Here is a 26,542-nt window from a genome sequence, read left to right as displayed (position 1 = left end):
CCCTCTAGATCCAGCGAAGTTGCAAGTTGCATGAGAGACTCAGCTGTCCTGGACTCCCCTCCTCATTGGTTGAGACAGCAGTGTGGCACCATTGCCTCCTGCTGCTGTCAATCAAAGTCAGTGAACCGATGAGGAAGGAAATGGGCGGGGCCTGGTCATGGCTCCATGTCTGAATGGACACAGAGCAGCGGCTTGGCTCATGTACTCCCATAGCAAGCTGCTTGCTGTGGGGGCACTCAGCAGGAGGGGGGGGGGGGGCAGGAGTGGCGTGGGGGGACCCGAGAATAGGAGGATCTGGGATGCTCTGTGCAAAACCACTGCACAGAGCAGGTAAGTATAACATGTTTATTATTAAAAATAAAAAAAGGAGACTTTGGTATCACTTTAAGGCCCCTTGCACATGTCTAGGAGCAGCGTGCCCAAGAAAGACAGGTGCAGCATCAAGCCCCGCTGCAGGAAGCCTGTTAAAGACTATGGCTGGCTGCTGCTGAACGGGGGTGAACGTTGTACTGAGTGGTAGCCACATTTAGAGCCCTGAGGTACAAAGTTTCCTCAATGCCCTAAGTGCAGGTACAACACTAACAGCCATCAGCCTCATCCTTGTCATAGACTCTACTAGGTTGTACTACTTAGTACCCATATTCAGAGCCCTGTGCCTTTAGGAACCTTTGTCCTTGAACACATATGACCTTAAATATGGCTACCACAGCAACGGCGTTCAGTCCTGTCCTTCTGCAGCTTGTCATAGCAACAGGCTGCCTGCAACGGGGCTGGATGCTGCACCTGTCCTTCCTAGGTGCACTAAAATGCTGGGATGGATGCACTGCTCTTATGCCTCGTTTCCACTAAACGGATTGATTCGAGTCGAGAAGAGGAGCTCCAGTCCCCCCAAAAGAAAATTAAACGCCAGCAGCTACAAATACTGCAGCTGCTGACTTTTAATATAAGGAAAGGTTTCTTCACAGTAAGAGCTGTGAAAATGTGGAATAGACTTCCTCCAGAGGTGGCTCTAGCCAGCTTAGTAGATTGGTTTATAAAAGGCCTGGATTCATTCCTAAATGTACATAATATAACTGGATACTGACATTTATAGGTAAAGTTGATCCAGGGAATATACGATTGCCTCTTGGGAGATCAGGAAGGATTTTTTTTTCCCCACTGGAGCAAATTGGATCATGCTTTGCTGTTTTGTTTTTTTTGCCTTCCTCTGGATCAACTGTGTATATGGGATTGTATGATTTCCACACCCCCCCCCCTTTTATTGGTTTAACTAGATGGACTTGTGTTTTTTTTCAACCAGACTAACGATATAACTATATGACACTTCCCTGTCCAGGGATCCAGCGATGTCCTCACCCAAACCGATTCTGCAATCGGCTTTGGGTCCAGGCACCGACATCTTAACTGAGGGAAACCGGCATTGAAGCCTTGCGGCTTCACAGGCGCTTCCCTAATGTGCATGCGTGAGCCATGTTATGCTTTTTGAATGGTCCCTTCTGGGATGTGGTGGAAGCAAGGAGGGCCGAACTTCTGCAGCGATCTGATCTGAAGTGGGAGAGGTACCTGTCAAAACCAAGTACCCCCCCCCCACCCCCGAATAAAAAAGGGGCCATATGTGGCAGTGGAGGATGCAGACAAGCGGAACTTCACCCAAAAGGGGCGCTGAAGGTTACTCTGCTTATCAACATGCTAATGAAAATTTTCAATAAAACCTCTCTGATTTCTTTACCTACCATATTTTTCACTCAGTGATGTCTCAGTGCTTCTCTGTGTAATGCAGGCAGATCGTGGCTGGTGGAAGGAGCTTCAGATAGCTTCATGAAAACAGTAGACTGCTCTAGGTAAAGCCCACATGCAATGCTGAGACTTCATGATTGACAGAAGAGAAGTTCAATAAACGAAAGGGATGGGCCAGGGACAGTTCAGCTGGGGAGAAACTGCTAGATGAAGCCGGATGCCTTCCAGCCAGGAAATAAGGTGGCCTCTATCTGGCTTGCTTCAACTTCTAATACTGCAGCTGCTGACTTTTAAAATAAGGTCACTCACCTGTCCCAGGGTCCAGCGATGTCGGCACCCGAGATCGAACCGTCCCTCGATCCTCAGGTACTGCCGCGGCCATTCTCAGTGAGGGAATCAGGAAGTGAAGCGTTGCGTCTTCACTTCCCGATTCCCTACTGCGCATGCGCGAGTCGCGCTGCGCTTTCTCAATGGTCCCCGCTATCTCCTGGGACCTGTGTCTTTCCCAGGAGACAGCGGGGGAGTGCGGGAGGGGGTATGACTCCCATGGGAGTCTATTCCCGGAAGTGGGTGCAGATACCTGTCTTAGACAGGTATCTGTACCCCCCTCCCCCCTGAAAGGTGGCAACTGTGACACCGGAGGGGGGGAGGAATCCGATGAGCGGAAGTTCCACTTTTGGGTGGAACTCCGCTTTAATTGTGGGAAGTAAAATCAAATTAGGCCATTTCAGTACAGGAAAAGAGCTGGTACAACTGTGCAAAAAAAAACAACTCATAGAAAAGCCTGGAGTTGGGCTTTAAGGGGCATTTGGGGGAACGCTAAAAATTTGCCTTAACCGCCTTTTTTTTTTACTGACCTCCCCCTCCAACCACAAATGAACACTAGGCCTTAATCCAACCACTGAGCAGTGTTCCACATAGCTAAATAGACGTTTACACATTTGCACATAGAGTTTCACAACTGCTCTCTAGGGAATGTTAAGGCGCCCCCCTTCTCATCTGATAATACCCCTAGTATTGTATCTGATATATTCATGTAATATGTATTTAACATTCTCATCTTGCCTCTTCCTTTGCTGTATCCTCCAAGCTAATGTCACTAACCTCCCATCAGACGACCATTTTAAAAGATGACATCAGTAGTGGGCTTCTACTTCCTGGTTCTTTGCTAGCCCACTGTTGGTGTCGCTCTGATCTTGTGCAGGCACTGTGGGAAATCGGGCTGGTTTGTTTTGAACACCTGGGGCAGCATGTTATTGTTCTATACCAAGCCGCCTTGATCTAATACGGCACAAGATCAGGCGAGGTTTACCTGGATGCACTGGTGAGGAGGCCTTTCCAAGGTGTACCTGTGCAGCTGGGGCTCTGGAAAACCTGGAATAAGAAGATAAAAAAGGATGTTTTCCAAAAAATTGTTAATCCTGAAAGGACTTGTGATGTTAATGGATGAGCATGCAGTGAGACACACGGCATTCATTTTTCTGGCTGGGGGGGGGTTAAAGGGGCCATACACTATACAATCTGGTCAATTTCTGTACAATCTCCTTTAGGCCTCAAGCTGACGGACATTTTTACAGCCGCTCTTTTGAGCGTTTTATGCAGCTTAAAAACGCCTCTCCATGTTAGCCTATGGCCTCATGCCCACCATGGCATTTTTGAGCTGTAAATGGCATAGCCGTTTTATAGCTGCAAAAAAAACCCTGGACCAGTGCGTTCTGAGGCTCCAGCACTAGAGCTGTAAAAACGTCAGATGCCGGAAAAAGGTGTTAAATGCGATTTAACGAGGCTTAACACTGTGTTAAGCCTCGTTCGGTGTTTCTGTCTCTATTCAAAATCAATGGTTCCCAATGGGAGCCCATTGATTTGAATAGAGGTCGCACCAGAAGTCGGATCAAGAGGATCCGACTTGCGGTGCAACTTGTGTGCTGAGAATCTTGAGGGGGGAACCCAGTGAAAATTTTTTAAAAAATTTACGTGAGATTCCCCCCTAAGACGATACCAGACCCTTCGGTCAGGTATGGATCTTAAAGGGATCCCCCACATCAAAAAAAGAATGGTGTGGGGGTCCCCCCCCCCCCAAGATCCATACCAGACCCTTATCCGAGCACGCAGCCCGGCAGGTCAGGAAAGGGGGGCCAGCAAGCGCCCCCCTCTTCTGGAACATACCAAGCCAAATGCCCTCAACATGAGGGGGGTTGGTGCTTTGGGGCAGGGGGGCCCTGCGCCCCCCACCCCAAAGCACCTTGTCCCCATGTTGATGAGGACAAGGACCTCTTCCCAACAACCCTGGCCGTTGGTTGTCAGGGTCTGCGGGCGGGGGGCTTATTGGAATCTGGGAACCCCCTTTAATAAGGGGGCCCCCAGATCCCGGCCCCCCTACCCTATGTGAATGAGTATGGGTTACATCATACCCCTACCCATTCACCTGGGGTAAAAAAGTGTTCAATTTTAAAAACCACACTACACAGGTTTTCAAAGTAAATTTATTAGGCAGCTCCGGGGGTCTCTTCCGACTTCGGGGGTCTCTTCTGACTTCTCTACGCTCTCCGGCTTCTTCTCCGCGCTCTCCGGTTTCTTCTGCCGGGCTCCACCCCGTCCCATGCCTATATAAGTCGTTGCGCACCGCGCACGCGACAATACAGCAGGAGAAGAGAAGAGGGAAGAAGACAATGGAGAAGACCGGGCGACCGCTAGCAAAAGAGCAGAAGATAGCGGAGGAGCGCAGAGAAGTCGGAAGAGACCCCCCGAAGTCGAAAGAGACCCCCGGAGCTGCCTAATAAATTACTTTAAAAACCTGTGTAGTGTGTTTTTTTTTTTTTAATTGACACTTTTTTCCCCCAGGTGAATGGGTAGGGGTACGAAGTACCCCATACTCATTCACATAGGGTGGGGGGGTCGGCATCTGGGGGGCCTCCTTATTAAAGGGGGCTCCCAGATTCCGATAAGCCCCCCGCCCGCAGACCCCGACAACGGCCAGGGTTGTCGGGAAGAGGCCCTTGTCCTCATCAACATGGGGACAAGGTGCAGGGCCCCCCCTCTTCCCCAAAGCACCAACCCCCCCATGTTGAGAGCATGTGGCTTGGTATGGTCCAGGAGAGGGGAGCGCTCGCTCGCCCCTCTTTCCTGACCTGCTGGGCTGTGTGCTCGGATAAGGGTCTGGTATGGGCGTGGGGGTCCCCCCCAAGATAATTTTTTTTTGGTGTGGGGGTTCCCCTTAAGATCCATACCAGACCAAAGGGTCTGGTATCGTCTTAGGGAGGAACCTCACGCAAATTTTTTTTTTTTACATTTTCGCTGGGTTCCGCCCTCAAGATTCTCAGCACACAAGTCACACCGCAAGTTGGATCCTCATGCTCCGACTTCCTCTATTCAAATCAATGGGCTCCCATAGGGAACCATTGATTTTGAATAGAGACAGAGAAACGCGGCTGAAAGCAAGCGCGGAGTAACGTGCAATGAATTCAATGCGAAACGCCGATAAAATCACGTTTTTAACACCGCTTTTTTCCTGGCGTCTGTACTGGCTTTACAGCCCGTTTTTTAAAAACGTCCGTGGGCATGTAGCCTTAGAGTTAAAAAATAAATAAAACAAATATGTAATAAGAGGACACACCTAAACAAATTGTTAAATCTGTATCAAATCAGGCAGGCCCTTTCACTCTATAGTTGATGGTAGGACTAAAGATGATTGTACAGTCAGATTGTATCGTGTATCGTCTCCATTAGACACCTGTGACATGAGAGCTTTCAACATCCTCCGTGTACAACTGGAATAACACAATGAATAGCAGGGTCACTTATGAGACAAAATAAGAGGGAAAGATTTTGCTAGCATTGTATAAAAGTGAAGTTTGATATCATTTTTTAGTTCTCCTTGTTTTCCATCACAGGACATTCAGAATGTGCCCATTGACATCCAGATCAGCAAACTGCTGGGTAAGTAAAGTTAACGTATTTACATAAGACACTCACATACAGTATATCAGTAAAATCTCAGAATCCTAGTTTGTAAAAACACTACTGCTGATCCTGTTTCCTATCATTAGGGTAAATTCACTAAAGATTACTGCATGCGATAACACTGTCATGTGACTCATTTACATAACTTATCGCATAGCACAAAGTGTATATCCAGGCCTATAATACACCACTCAGCGCCACAGATCACAAATACTTATCCAAAGCACATGTATAGGAGAATGGCACAAATAAATTAAATATAATAAATATCATCCAAGACCCCTACAGATAAACACTAAGGGTGTGGGTATACAGCTGCTGTTTAAAAAAGAACAGTAAATGCAAACAGTAGTATATCACTAAACAAAATAGTATGAACACTATATATGGATAATCAAAGAATAGTCATACACTAAAACAGCGCTAATGTTGAGCAGATAAAAAGAACATTGTGTGGCCAACTACACACAAAACAACGTCCATAAGAGTAGTGCAGTATCAATAGTGGTTCAGAAGATGTTCAAAGTAGATTATAGAGTATGTCAACCGTGCACCATCCACCGATCATTCCAACTCCACCGTGCGTGTACACACTCCCCTTAGGGGGTTAAACTCACCAGAGTTAGATATATTATAAACCTCCAAAGTAGGAAATATCCTGGACCACATTAACAAAGTACTTCTCTAAGTGATGGATAGATGGAGGGGCTCAAAGAAATAAAAACAAAGGAGAGTGCACATAGCGTAATTCCATTTATTAATAAAACATGCCCATCACATCATAACTCCCCCATCACTAATAACGTACTAGACATATGCAGTCAAGCAGAGAGGAAGAAAATCACCGTGCACTGCACCGTAGGACCTCCGGTAGCCGTCTCCACAGTCAAGGAGCGGAGTATACTTCCTCGTTCCGGGTTCACCACGATGAAGCGCACGCGTCACTTCCGGCGTTGTGTAGGTCACGTGTCACGTCGTGTCGCGCCCTCTGTTGAAGTCAGGATATGACAAAACGCGTCAGGGCGTGACCTACACGACGCCGGAAGTGACGCGTGCGCTTCATCGTGGTGAACGAGGAAGTATACTCCGCTCCTTGACTGTGGAGACGGCTACCGGAGGTCCTACGGTGCAGTGCACGGTGATTTTCTTCCTTTCTGCTTGTTGACTGCATATGTCTAGTACGTTATTAGTGATGGGGGAGTTATGATGTGATGGGCATGTTTTATTAATAAATGGAATTACGCTATGTGCGCTCTCCTTTGTTTTTATTTCTTTGAGCCCCTTCATCTATCCATCACTTGGAGAAGTGCTTTGTTAATGTGGTCCAGGATATTTCCTACTTTGGAGGTTTATAATATATCTAACTCTGGTGAGTTTAACCCCCTAAGGGGAGTGTGTACACGCACGGTGGAGTTGGAATGATCGGTGGATGGTGCACGGTTGACATACTCTATAATCTACTTTGAACATCTTCTGAACCACTACTGATACTGCACTACTCTTATGGACGTTGTTTTGTGTGTAGTTGGCCACACAATGTTCTTTTTATCTGCTCAACATTAGCGCTGTTTTAGTGTATGACTATTCTTTGATTATCCATATATAGTGTTCATACTATTTTGTTTAGTGATATACTACTGTTTGCATAACTTATCGCACGTGTTAAAAAAAGTCCAATTCACAAAGGTAACAATTATGCAGTATTTAACGCAAAAATGTGCCAGTAAATATCGCAGAAAGCTGTTAAGTCCAATTCACAAATGGAACAAAAAGTAAAAAAATATATTTATCACTAGGGTTTTGCTTGCGATATCATATGCAGTTGTGCTCAGATGCAGTGTAAGGGTTCCGCCCGCAATAGCTGGTTGTTAAGGAGCGGGCCGGGAAGCCAGCCGCCGTGTCCTTAATGACGGATGACTCGTCAGCTGGTTACCCGCTGACAGCTGAATGTAATAAAAAAAAAAAAAAAACATGCCGGCAATTAAAAATTCTTACAAAAAAACGCGTGGGCCCCCCAAACCATACCAGCCCTTTAGGGTCTGGTATGGATTTTAGGGGGAAATAAACCGTGGGGTCTCCCCCCAAATTCCATACCAGACCATACCATGCAGGCTAGGAAAGGGGGGATGAGCGAGTGCCCCCCTCCCCCCGAGCAATACCAGGCCACATGCCCTCAACATGGGGGGGGGGGTGTTGATGGAGACCTCTTTCCCACAACCCTGGCTGGTGGTTGTGGGGATCTGCGGGTGGGGGACTTATCGAAATCTGGAAGCCCTCCCCAGATCCTGCACCCCCTATGTGAATGAGTACCTAAAAAGTAAATAACAACGCAACACAAGTTTTTGACGATTCCTTTATAAAAAAAAAATCAAAAGTAAAAAAAAATGTTCCTCGGTGTAGATCCATCATCAATCAGGCTACCCCCTGCCACCGCCGATCTGAAAAAAAAAAACTCCATTCACATGGGGGCAGGGTGTAATCAGGGGGCCCCCTGACCCCCACCACCACCGGGCAGGGTTGAGGGGGAAGAGGCCCTTGTGCCAATGAACTTGAGGACTGGGTGCTTTGATGGGGGAGGGTCTAGTATGAATTTTGCGAGGGGGGACCCTACACTGTTCTTTAAAAAAATAAATAAAAATTGGCGTGGGGTTCCCCTTAAGATCCATACTAGACCCAAAGGGTCTACAAAGGATGCTGCATATTGAATTACAAAATGACATTACAAATTGTATGCATTAAACTAATTACACTTGAAGTTGGAGTGGTAAAAACACATCAGCTGCTCCCCTTTAAGCTGCAAAGGCAGCAGACGGTGTGAATATGTTTCGTGTGCAATGCTTTGGCCACCAAACGCGACCCATTCAACTGTAATGCATGCGGTTGTAGTGCCGGATTTTAGGGGTGAAAACAGGTGGTGAGGAGACAACACAACACTGCCTCCACTGCTATTAAAAAGCATTCTGAAAAGCAGTCCACCACAGGTTGCTCTTCATAGGGTGACACACGTTTAAACAAGCCCATAACTGAAGGTTAAACTATCAACAGTGTGATAGATCAGGAAAGAGCCCCCCAAAAAAAGCAACATTTTCAGGAATCCTGGCAATTGCTAAACACTTCATAGGTGACCTTTCAGCTGTCATCTACTGATTGGAAAATACTATGTGGTATGGTCACATCTTTCAGGCTTCCTATACAACAATTTATTGAGACTGGAACATATACATCTGAGATTAATATGTGCTTGTTAGGTGACCCAGAGTCTAGAAAAGTATGGACCACCCTTAATTGATCCAAACCAAAAAAATCAGCTTTTTGTAGTTTAGATAAATTAAAGTGGTATTAAACCCAAAAGCAAAAATGTATTATATTGCAGCTTACTATGTCTTAGATGTGGTGACTGCATTAGTTTTTCTTTTTTTTTTGTTTTGTTTTGTTTCCTTTATTTTCACCTGGTGATTCAGCCAGTTATTCTGTTATTTTTTAATTTCCTTTACCCGACCAAGCTGTCCAGCAAAAGGGTCAGTTATAGGGTTAATTTATCACTGACAGGGGTGTTTACAATAATCAGAATGTATCTATTTATGTAAAACCTTTATCCCAAAAGGAAAACTGTTAGCTTGAATTCAGCTTTAACCACTTCAGCCCCGTAAGGTTTTACCCCCTTCCTGACCAGGCCATTTTTTGCGATACGGCACTGCGTTACTTTAACCACTTGCCGCCCGTCATATAGCAAAATGACGGCGGCAAAGTGGTTTCGATATCCAGGGTTTCAAACTGCTGCGTGCCCCCGGGGGCGCACATCGCGGCGATTGTTGTTGCGGTGTGTCAGTCTGGCACACCGCAACTCCGATCTAGGTAAAGAGTCTGACAGACTCTTTACCACGTGATCAGCCTTGTCCAATCACGGCTAATCGCGATGTAAACAGGAAGAGCCATTGATCGGCCTTTCCTCACTCGCGTCTGTCAGACGCAAGTAGAGGAGAGCCGATCGGCTGCTCCTCTGACAGGGGGGTCTGTGTTGATTGATTATCAGTGCAGCCCCCCCGAGGATGCCCACACTGGACCACCAGGGATGCCACCACTAGTGCCCACAATGGATGCCAATCAGAGCCCACAATGGGCATCACTGATTGTCAGGCATTGTTTGGCACTGATTGGCATCCATCAGTGCCACCTATCAGTGCCCATCCATGCCGCCTATCAGTGCCACCTATCATTTCCCCATCAGTGCCGCATATTAGTGCCCATCGGTGCCCATCAGTGCGCCTTGTCAGTGCAGCCCCATCAGTGAAGGAGAAAACGTACTTATTCACAAAGTTTTGTAACAGAAGCAAAAAAAAACTTTTTTTTTTCAAAATTTTCAGTCTTTTTTTTTTTTAATTTGTTTAGCAGAAAATAAAAATCCCAGAGGTGATCAAATACCACCAAAAGAAAGCTCTATTTGTGGGAACAAAATGATAAAAATTTAGTTTGGGTATAGTGTAGCATGACCGCGCAATTTGTCATTCAAAGTGCAACAGCGCTGAAAATTGGTCTGGGCAGGAAGGTGTATAAGTGCCCTGTATTGAAGTGGTTAACTACTTAAGGACCAGCCGCTGCAGTTGTACTGCGGCAATGTGCCCACAGGCCAGCGGGGGATCCAATCCATTGGTGGGGAGGACTCTATGTCCATTGGCCACCCACGATCGTTCCCCGCAGTGACAGATCGGGGTTCTGCCTGTGTAAAAAAAAAAAAAGCAAATCTTCGTTCTGACAGGGGAGATCACACAGATCCTGTCTTTCTGCTATGCAGGAAGACTGATCTGTGTGTTTCCCCAGTCACACAGTCACCCTTAGGCTACTTTACACTGAGGCATGCAGGCGCTGGCGGTACAGCGGCGCTAAATATAGCACCGCTTTACCGTCGTTTTATCGGTGCTAGTGGGGCGGTTTTAACCCCCGCTAGCGGCCGAAAAAGGGTTAAAACCGCCCGCAAAGCGCCGCAAAAAGGGTGCAAAAATTCAAAATGAGCGAGAGATCGCAAAAAATAGTAGGACAAACCCCAAAAAATTCTTCAAATATATTAATAGTAAAAAGGTCAGATCTGAGCATGTAGGCCCTTTACAAAATAATCTAGAGTGGGTGACTGGGGACAAGGAGAAGGCTAATTTATTAAATACTTTCTTCAGCTCTGTATATACAAAAGAGCATGGGGAAGCTCATGTCCATAAGGGGGGTGGTATTGACACAGCCCCCAATGATCCACAATGGCTCAAAAGGGATATGGTCCAGAAATATTTAGACAGAATAAAGGTGGATAAAGCACCTGGACCTGATGGCATCCACCCACGGATCCTAAAAGAATTGAGCTCTGTAATTTCAAAGCCATTGTATCTAATTTTTAGGGACTCATTAATGACGGGAATAGTACCGCTGGATTGGCGCAGGGCGAACGTGGTGCCTATATTTAAAAAGGGATCAAAGTCTTTACCAAGTAACTATAGACCTGTTAGTTTAACTTCTATAGTCGGGAAGATACTGGAGCGTTTAATAAAAGACCACATAGACGAGTTCTTGCTGGAAAAAAACATTTTAAGCAACAGACAGCATGGGTTCATGAAAGACAGAAGTTGTCAGACAAACCTGATTTCTTTTTATGAAGAGGTAAGTAAAACCTTGGACAGAGGGGTGGCTGTGGACGTGGTTTATTTGGATTTTGCAAAAGCGTTTGATACAGTTCCGCACACACGGCTCATGTGTAAGTTAAAGTCTACAGGCTTGGAAATATCAGTTTGTAAATGGATAGAAAACTGGCTAAAAGACAGAATTCAGAGAGTAGTGGTTAATGATTCTTACTCTGAATGGTCTAAGGTTATCAGTGGTGTACCCCAAGGTTCAGTGCTGGGACCCTTACTCTTTAATATCTTTATAAATGATATTGGATCTGGGATCAAAAGTAACATTTCTGTCTTTGCAGATGACACCAAGCTATGCAGTGGAATAACGTCCTTACAGGATGTCTCCAATTTACAAGCTGACCTCAATGCTCTGTCTAATTGGGCGACTATGTGGCAGATGAGGTTTAATGTTGAGAAATGTAAAGTTATGCACTTGGGGGCTAAGAATATGCATGCATCATACATGCTAGGGGGAGTACAACTGGGGGAATCTGTAGTGGAGAAGGATCTGGGGGTTTTGGTAGATCATAAGCTCAATAATAGCATGCAATGCCAAGCTGCGGTTTCCAAAGCGAGCAAAGTCCTTTCTTGTATTAAGAGAGGTATGGACTCCAGAGAGAGAGATATCATTTTGCCCCTGTTCAAATCATTAGTAAGACCTCATCTGGAATATGCAGTTCAGTTTTGGACACCAGTTCTCAAAAAGGATATCGGGGAACTGGAGAAAGTGCAGAGAAGGGCAACAAAACTGATAAGAGGCATGGGGGAGCTCAGCTATGAGGAAAGATTAGAGGAACTGAATTTGTTCACTCTTGAGAAGAGGAGAATAAGGGGGGATATGATCAACATGTTTAAATATATAAGGGGTCCATATAGTGAACTTGGTGTTGAGTTATTCACTTTACGGTCAACACAGAGGACAAGGGGGCACTCTTTACGACTGGAGGAAAAGAGATTTCATCTCCAAATACGGAAAGGTTTCTTTACGGTAAGAGCTGTGAAAATGTGGAATAGACTCCCTCCAGAGGTGGTTCTGGCCAGCTCAGTAGATTGCTTTAAGAAAGGCCTGGATACTTTCCTAAATGTACATAATATAACTGGGTACTGACATTTATAGGTAAAGTTGATCCAGGGAAAATCCGATTGCCTCTCTGGGATCAGGAAGGAATTTTTTCCCCTGCTGTAGCAAATTGGAGCATGCTCTGCTGGGGTTTTTTGCCTTCCTCTGGATCAACTGTGGGTATAGTATTGGGTATATTGGATTGTACGTTTTTTTTTTTTTTTGTTTGTTTTTTTTTTTTTTGTTTTTTTTTTTATGGTTGGACTGGATGGACTTGTGTCTTCTTTCAACCTGACTAACTATGTAACTATGTAACTTTGCGGGCGGGTTTGCAGCGCTGCCCCATTGTTTTCAATGGGAAGGGGCGCTTTAGGAGCGGTAAATACACCACTCCTGCAGCGCTCCAAAGATGCGACTTGCAGGACTTTTTTGACCGTCCTGCAAGCGCACCGCTCCTCTGGGCTTTCACACTGGAGTGCATTGAGCGGCGCTTTTGGGGCGCTTTGCAGGCGCTATTTTTAGCACTTTTAGCGCCTGCAAAGCGCCTCAGTGTGAAAGGAGCCTTACAGTTAGAACACACACTGAGGGAACACATTTAACCCTTTGATCACCCCAGATGTTAACCCCTTCCCTGCCAGTGTCATTAGTACAATAATAGTGCATATTTTTAGCACTGATCACTGTAATAATGTCACTGGTTCCCAAAAAAGTGTCCAAAATGTCAGTTAGGTGTCCAATCTGTCCACCAATGTCACAGTCCTGCTAAAAATCACTGATCACTGCCATTACTAGTGAAAAATAATAAAAATGCCATAAATAAAATGCCATAAATCTAGCCCCCTATTTTGTAGACGATATAACTTTTGCGCAAAAATATACGCTTATTGCAATTTTTTTTTTTTACCAAAAATATGTAGAAGAATACATATATTGGCCTAAACTGATGAAATCTTTGTTTAAAAAAAAAAAATTGGATATTTATTATAGCAAAAAGTAAAAAATATTTTTTTGTTCAAAATTGTCGGTATTTTTTTGTTTATAGCGCAAAAAATAAAAACTACAGAGGTGATCAAATGCCACCAAAAGAAAGCTCTATTTGTGGGAAAAAAAGGACATACATTTTTTTTGGCTACAGCATCGCAATTGTCAGTTAAAACGACGCAGTGCCATATCGTAAAAAATGGCTTGGTCTTTAAGGGGTAAAATCTTCCTGTCCTTAAGTGGTTAACTGACAATTGCATGGTCGTATGACACTGTACCCAAATAAAATGTCCTTTTTTCCCCACAAATAGTGTTTTCTTTTGGTGGTATTTGATCACCTCTGCGGTTTTAATTTTTTGCGCTATAAACAAAAAAAAAGACCAATATTTTTTACTTTCTGTCTTAGACATCCTAAGATGGGAACTGTGATGTGTTACAGGCCATTTTGTGGGTTTAGTACCGCTTTAAGGGTGGTCCATATTTCAGCCTTAATGTCAGAAAGAATTAATTTATTGTATCTCATGAAAGTGACAAATACATACGCTGATGGTGAACACATTGCATTTGTCTGATTAAAATGCTAAACTTGTGACTGTTATTTAGTCATGCCATATTTGATGTAAACACAGATGTAACTAGTATGTTGATTTGGCTGGGTTGTTTCTTTACTACTTTTTTAGCACCTGCTTATCAGAGGTTATAACTGTCATTGTCAGTGATAGGTTGTCAGTTCATAACATAAAGTGCACCTATAAAGACCGAAATATGGGAGCTCTGTTACTATAACTCCAATTCCAAATCAGTTGGGACGCTGTGTAAAATCTACATAAAAGCAGAATGCAATGATCTGCAAATCTCATATCTCACATTTTATTCACAATAGAAAACCTCAAATGATTAAACTGAGAAAATGTACCATTTTAGAAAAAATAGGGTCATTTTCAAATTATTGGCAGCAACACGTCTCAAAAAAGTTGGGGCAGGGCAACAAAAAGCTGACCATGAGAACAGATGATTTTGCCATCATGTAATGACCGAATTTTGATTGATAAATCGTTCAATGGACATAAATGAATCCGTTTTTTGTTTGTTTTGTCACATATGCCTAGTGCAAACATTTTGGTGCGAGAAACACATTAACCTTTCAATTTATCGTTCGTTGGGCAGAATTTTCCAACCTGTTCCATTGATTTTTCGCCTCTTAAAAGTTGAAACCGATTTTCTATTTGTGTTCATTAACTGGGTGAAAAACAAATGTTCCAAATGACAGATTTTCAAACAATTTTTAGGTTAGTGTATGGCCAGCATAAGTGGTACTAACAAGGAAAAGCTGGAAGAACATATACCATTTTGCAACTAATTAGGTTAATTGGCAACAGGACAGTAACATGATTGGGTATAAAAAGAGCATCTTAGAGATTCAGAGTGTCTCAGGAGGAAAGATGGGCAGAGGTTTACGAAGTCTGTGAAAAGCTGCGTCTAAAAATTGTTGAACAATTTCAGAATAATGTTCCGCAATGTAAAATTGCAAAGACAATAAATATATCATCACCTACAGTACATAATAAAATCAAATAATGGATACCTGTGATCTTCAGGCCCTAAGACAGCACTGCATTAAACACAGTATCACTGTGATGGACTTCACTGCTCAGGAATACTCACAAAAATCTCTGTCTGTGAACAGAACTCTGAACTCTGTGCCCTCCCAAAATGTAAGGTAAAGCTCTATAGTGGAAAGAAGCCCATATCCGAACATGATTCAGAAACGCTGCCATCTTCTCTAGGCCAAAACTCCTTTTGAAATGGTCTGTTGCAAAGTGGAAAGGTGTTCTGTGGTCAGATAAATCGAAATGTGACATTCTTTCTGACAACCATTGGCACCGCGTTCTCCAGACTAAAGAGGAGAAGGACCTACTGGCTTGTTATCGCTGCTCAGTTCAAGGGCCTGCATCTCTGATATCATTTAGGTGCATATGGAATGTGCAGCTCTAACATCTGAAAAGGCACCGTCAATGTTGAAAGATATATCCAAGTTTTAGAGAAGCATATTCTCCCATCCAGTTTACATCTTTTTCAGGGAAGGCCTTGTATATTTCAGCAGGACAATGCTAAACCACATACGGCATCTATGACAACAGCATGGCTTCATAGTAGAAGAGTCCGGGTGCCTAACTGGTCTGCCTGCAGCCCAGACCTTTCACCAACTGAAAATATTTGGCGCATCCTGAAACAAAAAAATCTGACAGACTGTCTGATGGGACTGTTGAGCATTTTGAATCCTATATCAGGCAAGAATGGAACAATATTCCTCTCCCAAAACTCCAGCAACTGGTCTACTTAGTTCCCAGATGTTTACAGAGTATTGATAAAAGAAGTCCCAACTTTTTTGAGACATATTGCTGACTTCAATTTCAAAATTACCATATTTTTTTTCTTAAAATGGTACATTTTCTCAGTTTAAACATTTGATATTTATTTAATACAGGTACTCAATATGCTTTACATATACACTCACCGGCCACTTTATTAGGTACACCTTGCTAGTATCGGGTTGGACCCCCTTTTGATTTCAGAACGGCCTTAATTCTTCGTGGCATAGATTCAACAAGGTGTTGGAAACATTCCTCAGAGATTTTGGTCCATAGTGACATAACATCACACAGTTGCTACAGATTTGTCAGCTGCACATCCATGATGCGAATCTCCTCTTCCAAACATCCCAACTCTTCTCTATTGGATGAGATCTGATGACTGTGGAGGCTATTGGAGTACAGTGACCTCATTGTCATGATCAAGAAACCAGTGGTGAGAAGATTTGAGCTTTGTGACATGGTGCATTATCCTGCTGGAAGGAGCCATCAGAAGATGGGTACACTGTACTCAGGTAGGCCGTGGTGTTTAAACAATGCTCAGTTGGTACCAAGGGGCCCAAAGTGTGCCAAGAAAATATCCCCCACACCATTACACCACCAGCCTGAACTGTTGATACAAGGCAGGATGGATCCATGCTTTCATTTTGATTACACCAAATTCTGACCCTACCATCTGAATGTTGCAGCTGAAATCGAGACTTGTCAGACCAGGCAACATTTTTCCAATTTTCTATTGTCCACTTTTAGTGAGCCTGTGCAAATTGTAGCCTCAGTTTCCTGTTCTTAGCTGACAGGAGTGGCACCCAGTGTGGTCTTCTGCTGCTGTGTAGCCCATCTGCTTCAAGGTTCAATGTGTTGTGTCCAGAGATGGTATTTTGCATACCATGTTTATAATGAGTGGTTATTTGAGTTACTGTTGCCCATTCTCCTCTGACATCAACAAGGCATTTTTGTCCACACAACTGCTGCTCACTGGATATTTTCTCTTATTCGGACCATTTTTTGTAAACGCTAGAGATGGTTCTGTGTGAAAATCCCAGTAGATCAGCAGTTTTTGAAATACTCAGACCAGCCCGTCTGGCACCAACAACCATGTCACGTTCAAAGTCCCTTAAATCCACTTTCTTCCCCATTCTGAAGCTTGGCTTGCACTTCAGCATGTTGTCTTCACCAGGTCTAGATGCCTAAATGCATTGAGTTGCTGCCATGTGATTGGCTGATTAGCAATTTGCGTGACCAAGCAATTGAACCGGTATACCTAATAAAGTGGCCAGTGAGTGTATATTGTACATTCACATCAGTCCCTGCCCTCAAGGAGCTTACAGTCTAAGGTCCCTAACTCTCTCACACACAGACACACACACACACACACACACACACACACACACACACACACACACACACACACACACTAGAGCCAGTTTAGACAGGAGCCAATTAACCTACCAGCATGTCTCACACACACACACACACACACACACACACACACACACACACACACACACACACACACTAGAGCCAGTTTAGACAGGAGCCAATTAACCTACCAGCATGTCTTTGGAGTGTGGGAGGAAACCGGAGCACCCAGAAGAAACCCATACATGTACAGGGAGAACATGCAAACTCCTTGCAGGTAGATATGTTTTCTATTTTTTATTGTGAGTAAAATATGGATTTATGAGATTTGTCAATCAGTGTGTTTTGTTTTTATGTAGATTTTATACAGTGTCCCAACTTTTTTGAAATTGGGGTTGTAATGGCATAGGCTCTGGGCCTGTCATTCTGATCCTAGTTTACATAGCGAGTCCCCGAGTAGCTGTCATTCTGGCATTCTGAAAATAAAACTTAAAAAGCCCCTTCCTGCATGCATTTGAAATAAAATCAATTGTTAATTCATAGAGTAGGGAAGGGTAAGAACCTCTGTCCTTTTCTTATTGCTGGCAGATTTACCACAGCTTCCTGTCCCTCAGACACAGCAGGAAATGAGTGGGAATCTCATCAAAGTTGTCACTGTTCCCAATGCAAGACCCCCCCCCGGACAACTGTAAAATGTTGGTGTTGGCCTCAAAAATAGGTGATCATCTCCATTACTGATAAATGGATCTCAATAAAAAAATGACAGAGGTCCTAACCCTTCCCCATTTTTTCCAAAAATTAGAAAAAAAACTAGTTGAGCTTGATGCTTCACTTTAACAACCAGTAGACAGAGCAGTAATGTACACTTTTGGTGCCAAACAATAAAATGGAAGAAGCTTAAACTCAGCAGGTCGTAGATGGACATGTGAAATGAAATATATGAATTAGAAACATACCTTGTTCACCATTCATCAGCACAGCGGCTTTGTGTTTAGCACCTCTACCTTGCAGCACTGAGATTCATTGTTCGAAACCCTGACTTTGACACTATCTGCATGGAGTTTGCATGTTCTCCCATTTATCTGCATGGTTTCCTCTGGGTACTCTGAATTTCACCAACGTTCCAAAGACATGCGGTTAGGTTAAGTGATTCAGTTGAGGGATTCCCGAGATGTTTGCCATCCCCCCAGGGAGAAAGCACTATAGAAGTACAAATTAAATTCAAAGGGCAACTCCACTTTCGTGGGGAAGAAAAATGGCAAATAAAGAAAAAATAATATAGCGCATTCTATTACAATATGACACAAGTCATATTGTAATTGAATGTTATTAAAAATGTTATTTTTGGTGAGATACTCCCAATAGGAACATGTCTATAGGGATGCAGACCCAGCAGATTTCCTCATTAGTGCTCTGCAGGTACCACAGCTGATTGATAATTATGAAACCGCTCCTGTTAGACTCTTTTTCCCACGTGGGCACAGAGAAACACAGAGGGATTTCTTCAGACTAACAAAAGGTAGAAATCTGCAACAAAGATTATTATAATCCTTGCAATGTACATAGATCACCCAGGGGGGAATGTTTTTTATTTTTCTCAACAAAAGTGGAGTTAGGGTACTTTCACACGGGCGTTCAGTTTTTTAGTTCAGTTACTTTTTTTTTGTAAAAAAACGGATCAAAAACGGATACGGATGTCAATTTTTACATCTGTTTTCATGTCTGCTGAAAAAGTGACTGAACTGAACTTCAAACACTGTATATATCTGTTTGCTAAGAAAGGGGCCGAAAAGCCGGCCGCCACATCCTTACCTGCTGACAGCTGAATGTAAAAAAATAATGGCAAAAACAAAATTGCGAAAAAAATGGCGTGGGGTGCCCCCCCCCCCCAGGTCCATACCAGGCCCTTTAGGTCTAGTATGGATTCAGAGGGGACCCCCCCATGCAAAAATATAAAAAAAGAATGGCGTGGGGTCCCCCCTAAAATCCATACCAAACCCTTATCCGAGCATGCAGCCCGGCAGGTCAGGAAAGGGAGGGGACGAGCGAGCACTCCTCCTTTCCTGAACCATACCAGGCCGCATGCCCTCAACATGGGAACGTGTTGATGGGGACAAGGGCCTCTTCCCGACAACCCTGTCCGGTGATTGTCGGGGTCTGCGGACGTGGGGCTTATCGGAATCTGGAAGCCACCTTTAACAAGGGGGCCCCCAGATCCCCCCCCCCCCCATGTAAATGGGTATCGGGTACATTGTACACCTACCCATGCACTCCAAAAAGCTGTTTTTTGACAAGTCCTTTATTAAAAAATAGCTCCGAGCTGTCTTCTCCCCGCTGCCGTCTTCTTCCTTGCCATCACAAGGGTCGGGCTCTCTGGGTGACGTCACCCGATTCCCACGCCCCATGGCTATATAAGAGCTGTCAGACAGCGGCCGACAACACAACGAAAGAAGACAGCCACGTAAGAAGAGCGGCTTTTTTTTTTTTTTTAATTTAGCGAGTAACCGGCGGCAAGGAAGGAGACGGCATCGGGAGAAGACAGCTCAGAGCTATTTTTTAAATAAAGGACTTGTCAAAAACCGGCTCTTGTGTTTTGTTTTTTTGTTATTTACATTTCACTGCTTTTTGGGGTAAATGGTTAGGGGTACAGTGTACCCCTACCCATTCACATAGGGGAGGCTTGGATCTGGTATGGATTTTGGGGGGGGGCACCCATGCCATTTTTTTTTCTTACATTTTGGCATGGGGGGGGGGGGTTTCTCCGAATCCATACTAGACCCGAAGGGCCTGGTATGGACCTGGGGGGGGATCCCCATGCCGTTTTTTTCACGATTTAGTTTTTTTTTTACATTCAGCTGTCAGCGGGTAAGCCCGCTGACAGCTGATGACTCATCGGTTGTTAAGGATGCGCCGGCCTGCTTCCCGTCACCCTCCTTAGCAACCAGCTATATATTGTGTGTTTTAAAGAGGGGGAAAAAAAAGGGGTTTAAAAATGTATGTCAGCGGATGGGATGTAGGATGTCGTCCGCTAACATCCAAAAAAAAAAGGGTTTTCTTCCATCTCAGAAAACGGAACTTAACGGAGTCTGATGTCAGCGGATGACCATCTGCTAACGTCGGCTAGCCCATAGACATACATGTATGTCCGTTTTTCATCCGTCAACGGATGGAGGACAAATGGACAAACGGAACTCCCGTGTGAAAGGACCCTTGCTCTTTAAACAATAATATTGTCACATATGCCTCTCACTTTATTTTGTGTTCTTTGCAGACTGGTTGGTGGATAGAAGGCATTGCACCCTCAAGTGGCAGAACAAGGTACAGCAGATCAGAGAGAAGATTAATCAAGCGTTGCAGGACATGCCAGAACATGAGGATATCAGGAAGCTGCTGTCCGGAACATGTATGTGGAAATTTACATGACACGTGGAATAATAATAATTGACAGTTCATATTGTCAGTTGTAAACATTTTTAGGTTAAGAAATATTGGACTGACAATGACACTAGTTCTTAGCAAGCAAAAAGCTGCATCGAGTGTAAGCATCAGGGTTGGGCTAAAGCTTCAGGTTAGATGATACCTGATTATATGATTGGCTGTGGCATTAATATCATATAGTATATTATTACCACTAAAAAATATTGTTTGTGGCTGTATTAACTGCTTCTAGACCGCTCTATAGCAGTTTTACTGCTACAGGACAGCACTGGATCACTATATATATATATATATATATATATATATATATATATATATATATATATATATATATATATATGTGTGTGTGTGTATATATATATATATATATATATATATATATATATATATATATATATATATATATATATGTGCATGTATGTATGTGTGTGGTTCGACACTTCAAGGTAGGATGCGTGCCGCCGGCAGCTCGCTTCCGCTGTGATTGCACATAGCGGAAGCTGATGGGTCAGACAGAGAGCCAGAACTGTGATCTGCTTATGTAAACAAGGCAGATTGTCTTTCTGACGGGGAAAGGGATGAAATTTGTGTCCCTACAAAGCAGGAAATAAATTCCATCTCTTCTCCTAGTAAAACACTGGCTAGGCACACCGTTAACATTTGATCGCACCTGACAGTACATATTTTTTAGCACTGATCACTGTATTCATGTCACTTGTCTCCAAAAAGTGTCAGTTAGTGTCAGAATGCCCACCGCAGTCCCGCTATAAGTCGCTGATCACCGCCATTACTAGAAGGTAATAAAAATAAAAGTAAGAAAAAATGTATATAGTGTGTAGACGCTATAACTTTTGCGCAAACCAATCGATATACGCATATTGGGATTATTTTTACCAAAAATATATAGAATACATATTGGCCTAAATTTATAATAACATTTGTTTTTTATTGGATATGTTTTATAGCAGAAAGTAAAAAAAATATATTTTTTTCTAAATCTTCCTTTTTTGTTTATAGCATAAACCCCCCCCCAGTGATCAAATACCACCAAAAGAAAACTTTATTTATGGGGAAAATAAAGGACATCAATTTTAATTGGGTTGCATGACCACGTAGGTGTCAGTTCAAGTAATATATCGCAAAAAAATGACCTGGTCATTAAGGGGGGTAAGTTTTTTGGAGGTCAAGTGGTTAAAAGCATGCATTGAAAGCTAATATTCAGCCATGTCAGTATAAAAGGTGCTCATAGACATACAATTAATCTGCTGAGAAAGGTCCGGTCCTGACAATAACCTGTCCTTGTATGGACTACCTCCGAGCTTCTGAACCCAAGATGTATCTGCTATGATACTTAGTGTCCGGAATGGAAAAGGCAGCTGTTCTTGAGTGATCTTGTCCATAGCTCCCAGACAATGAGAACTTGGCTCCAACCTCGCTGCTCATCTCTGTCATATTTCATTAGTGCAGTAGGCTAAATATATATGTCCTTGTTTTTCCAGATATTAATTACTTTCACTGTTTGAAGATTGTGGAGATATTGAAGGGTACAGAAGCTGCCACTAAGAACCTCTTTGGACGATACTCTTCACAAAGAATGAAGGTGATTTAAAGAATAAGCTTCTTAATGAAATAGTTCTGAGATGGTACAGTAGAGTATGAGTGTTGGGGTGAGCAAAATGTTTTCTTTTTACATAACCAGCAGATTCTGTGTTGTTCAGTTCCAGGTCACATGACTTTAATGATTTCCAAAGGCATTTTTTTAAATTAAAATAACAAACCTGTTATGCTCACCTACTCTCTGGTATTGCACAGTGTGGCCCTGAACCTCCTCTACTGGGGTCCCCCACTGGCGATCTTGGCTCCCCTTCTGTGTCTGCCCTCATAGCAAGCCGCTTGCTATGGGTTCAGTCATGCAGGCTCACTTTTGAGCTGGGCTGTGTGTGTCCACACACACCACATCTTGGCCCTGCCCCCCACCTTGTGTGTCACAGTATTTGATTGACAGCAGCAGGAGCCAATGACCTCCTGTGAGAAGAGAGACACGGGGAGAAGAACTGCAGATGGGCACAGTGCTGGTTCAATAGGGGACTTGGGGATGGGGGGCACAGCAAGTGGCAAAATATTTTTTACCCTAATGCAGAGAATGCAATAAGGTAATAAAAACATTTTAGCTTTAGAACCATTTTAAAGCATACCTAAACCCAAAAACAAAAATGTATTATACCGCAACTTACTGGTCTTAAATTTTGGTAGCTTTTTACTTATTTTTAGGTGTTTGTCCTTTATTTTCACCTGGTGATCCTGCCAATGACACTTCCTATCCTACGGTGACAAATGGTATCTATGTAGGAGCAGCGTTGTCATCCTAGGTTGCCCTCCTGATTTAAACACCTCCGCCTCTTTTGATCTCCGTTACCTAGAGGGTCATTGCTTTGTAGTTCACAAAATCTAGCTGAGAGGGCTGATAACATTTCAGTCAACCAAAGGACACAAGCTTTCTGACAGGACCCACAGGAAATTTTCTGTACTTGCAGAAAGTGTATTTGGCTTTAGAAAAGAAAACTAATGTTGCCATATATGTAAGGATTTGTGGGCAATATAATACATTTTTGTTCCTGGTATTAGATATACTTTAAAAGCTGAACCTGTGACTCAGAGTATATTCCTTAAAAGCCACAAAGGCTTAACTTAAGATAAAAAAACCTTCTGTGTGCAGCAGCCTACCCAGCATCCCCCCGATTACCTACCTGAGCTCCTTCTCTCTCCAGAGATGTCCACTATCCCCTCAGCCATCCAGTGCACTTCTGATTGGCTGAGACAGAGCAGCTGCGCTATTTGTTCCCGTGGCTGTCAATCAAAGGTAGTTATCCAATCGGGAGAGAGGGGGTGGGGCCACATGAGAACTCCGTGTCTGAATGGATACACAGAGCTCTGACTCAGTTTGGGTAACCCCTGTAGTAAGCTGCTGGCTGAGGGGCACTCAAAGGAGGGAGGAACTAGGAGCAGCAAAGAGGGATCCCAGAAGAGGAAGATCCAGGCTGCTCTGTGCAAAACCAACTGCACAGAGGAGGTAAGTATAACATGTTTGTTTTTCAATAAATAAGCTGTGCTATTTTCTGAACAATGTGATTAAATGAATAAAAAGTAACTAGTAACAACAAGTAAAGTCCATCCAGTGTAATGACAATGTGAAATGAGGAACGTTGCACCCAAGGAATGTGATATAAGAAAGAGATAACTTCCACCATTAGACACACTGCCGCTTACCGACTTCCTATGATCTCCTATTACAAGAGATCACAAGCGCTTTTGGCTTAATACCCAGCCAGGGCCTTTGTTACACACAGCAACAGTCTCAGCCACAGCGTCTTCGTAGGTTTCCACAACTCAAAGGAAAACATTGCCATATAATCCCCATGAAGACATAAAAGGCTTCCATAGTATAAAATCTTACGATCATTTTATTGTAAAAAAAATATTGCACTTGCACTTAAGTAGATAAATAGAGCATTAAAATCAAGCCAGCTCGCCCATGCAGCCCAGCACTCTACCTGTGCGAATGCGGTGAGGTCAGCATGTTGCTCCACCCTACGCATTTCATCACAACTGACGTCGTCCAGGGGCACGGGCGTCATGCTGACTCACCACCTTATATGTATCTCCAAAGGGAAAACCACACCTCGTTCTGAGCTTCAGGAAGCGGTCTCCAAAGCTACTCCATTTTGAAAAAGGGCAAGTGCCCAAACTAATGAGGAATAGAAAGCTTGCAACTCATTGACAGTAAGTATGATCTTTCCTATCAAGGTTCAAAGGAAAAGTTACTACTATTCTAAATCCGAGGAGTTTAAACCCAATCGGACAATATTTATGATCCCAATAAGAGGTCACTAATGGAATCGCAACTCACTGCGCAACTTTCATCAGACCTCATATAATAAACCTCTATTTCCACCAAGCCATATTGGATCGGGGATAGGTCTATCATCTACTTGGGTACATAATTAAGCATCATATACCTCTCAGAGAAAACGTGAGATTTTTTCTGCTGATTGGACCAACCGAAAAAGGCCCAGTCCGAAAGGCTGGTGAAATAAAAGGCCTCAATGGGGACACCCCCTCCACGGGGCATAGTGACCTCTGGTGGTGATTTCTACTACGAGAGCTGCAATAATCACCTACATATAGAGGCATAGCAGCCTCTAGAGGTGATTTTCCAAAGGTGGAAGTATGCAAGTCTCATAGAAGGCCCTATGTTAGACATCTATTCTCAACGAACATAAATTTCATCAGGAGCAGATCCACCCTCATTAGGTTCACAATTGAGCATCACCTACATCTCACAGAGTGCTTGTGTATTTAAATATTAAATAAAAATAGATAAATGAAATTGGAGTTAAAACAGGGACACATATTTTTATTATTTTTTTATTACAAGGAGGTGAATTTTTCGGCCAATCCAACCGACCAAAACAAGGTCCAGTCAGAAGGGTCAAAGACTCCGAATACCTCAATGGGGACAACCTCTTACCAAGGCATAGCAGCATCTGGTAGTAGTGTCTCCAAAAAATTGTAGAAAGAACGCCCTCATATTACAGTCAAATAAAATCCCACTGTGCAGACAAACTGGAGTAACCCTTTGTTTAAAAAAAAAAATGAGCCTTTACAATCACTTTAATACTTTGTGTGCACTAAATACCAAACAAAAGTAGAACTGACATCTTCGCTGTGCTGCCCATATTTTGTGCAAAGAGCAGGGCTGTGGTAAGGTAAATGCCTGCAGAAAACTACAGAGGGGAGATACAAGACAACTCTCCCTACACAAATAATAGAGAGCAGCAGTGACGTCTTTAATACAGGAAGCTACTGCACATAGTTGTTTCATGCTAGATCACTACATACAATATCTCACAAAAGTGAGTACACCTCTCACATTTTTGTAAATATTTTATTATATCTTTTCATGTGACAACACTGAAGAAATGACACTTTGCTACAATGTAAAGTAGTAAGTGTACAGCTTGTATAACAGTGTAAATTTGCTGCCCCCTCAAAATAACTCAACACACAGCCATTAATGTCTAAACCGCTGGCAACAAAAGTGAGTACACCCCTAAGTGAAAATGTCCAAATTGGGCCCAAAGTGTCAATATTTTGTGTGGCCACTGTTATTTTCCAGCACTGCCTTAACCCTCTTGGGTATGGAGTTCACCAGAGCTTCACAGGTTGCCACTGGAGTCCTTTTCCACTCCTCCATGACAACATCACGGAGCTGGTGGATGTTAGAGACCTTGCGCTCCTCCACCTTCTGTTTCCGGATGACCCACAGATGCTCAATAGGCTTTAGGTCTGGAGACATACTTGGCCAGACCTAAACCCTATTGAGCATCACCCTGGTGAGGGTCGCATGGATTCCACTCAATATCAGCAGATTCTTGAGAATAATGTTGAGGAATCAGTCACAAAGTTGAAGTTACGCCAGGGCTGGATATTTCAACAAGACAACGACCCAAAACACTGCTCAAAATCTACTCGGGCTATTATGCAGAGGCACAAGTACAGTGTTCTGGAATGGCCATCCCAGTCTCCAGACCTGAATATCATTGAACATCTGTGGGGTGATTTGAAGCGGGCTGTCCATGCTCGGCAACCATCAAACCTAACTGAACTGGAGATGTTTTGTAAGGAGGAATGGTCCAAAATACATTCATCCAGAATCCAGACACTCATTACAGGCTATAGGAAGTATCTAGACGCTGTTATTTCTGCAAAGGAGGTTCTACTAAATATTACTTTGTGGAAATTGATCCTCTATGGGGACTTTAAGAGGGAACACCTACTTATAGGTCAAAAGAAGTATAGAAAATATAGGGATTGTATGAAAAAGTGTTTAATAATAATGTGGATTTTACAGTAGATCTGTAGTACAGGGGGTAAATGTGCAGCAAACGTGATACATACAGAAATTAGCAATACAGAAC

At 43.3% G+C, this 26,542-nt stretch overlaps 1 protein-coding gene across 1 annotated transcript in view; it reads left to right on the top strand.

Annotated features, from left to right (window-relative positions):
• Window positions 1–26,542, top strand: part of CDK5RAP3 (CDK5 regulatory subunit associated protein 3) — a 74,097-nt gene that overhangs the window by 10,936 nt on the left and 36,619 nt on the right. Inside the window, exons 2-4 of the mRNA XM_073608073.1 lie at window positions 5,628–5,673; window positions 20,398–20,529; window positions 22,064–22,164. Coding sequence (XP_073464174.1) covers window positions 5,628–5,673; window positions 20,398–20,529; window positions 22,064–22,164 — 279 coding nt within the window. The remainder of the gene's footprint in view (window positions 1–5,627; window positions 5,674–20,397; window positions 20,530–22,063; window positions 22,165–26,542) is intronic.

This window comes from Aquarana catesbeiana, linkage group LG12 (assembly GCF_042186555.1).
Source record: "Aquarana catesbeiana isolate 2022-GZ linkage group LG12, ASM4218655v1, whole genome shotgun sequence".
In the NCBI taxonomy this organism is placed as follows: domain Eukaryota; kingdom Metazoa; phylum Chordata; class Amphibia; order Anura; family Ranidae; genus Aquarana; species Aquarana catesbeiana.
This window is presented reverse-complemented; position numbering and strand designations above follow the sequence as displayed.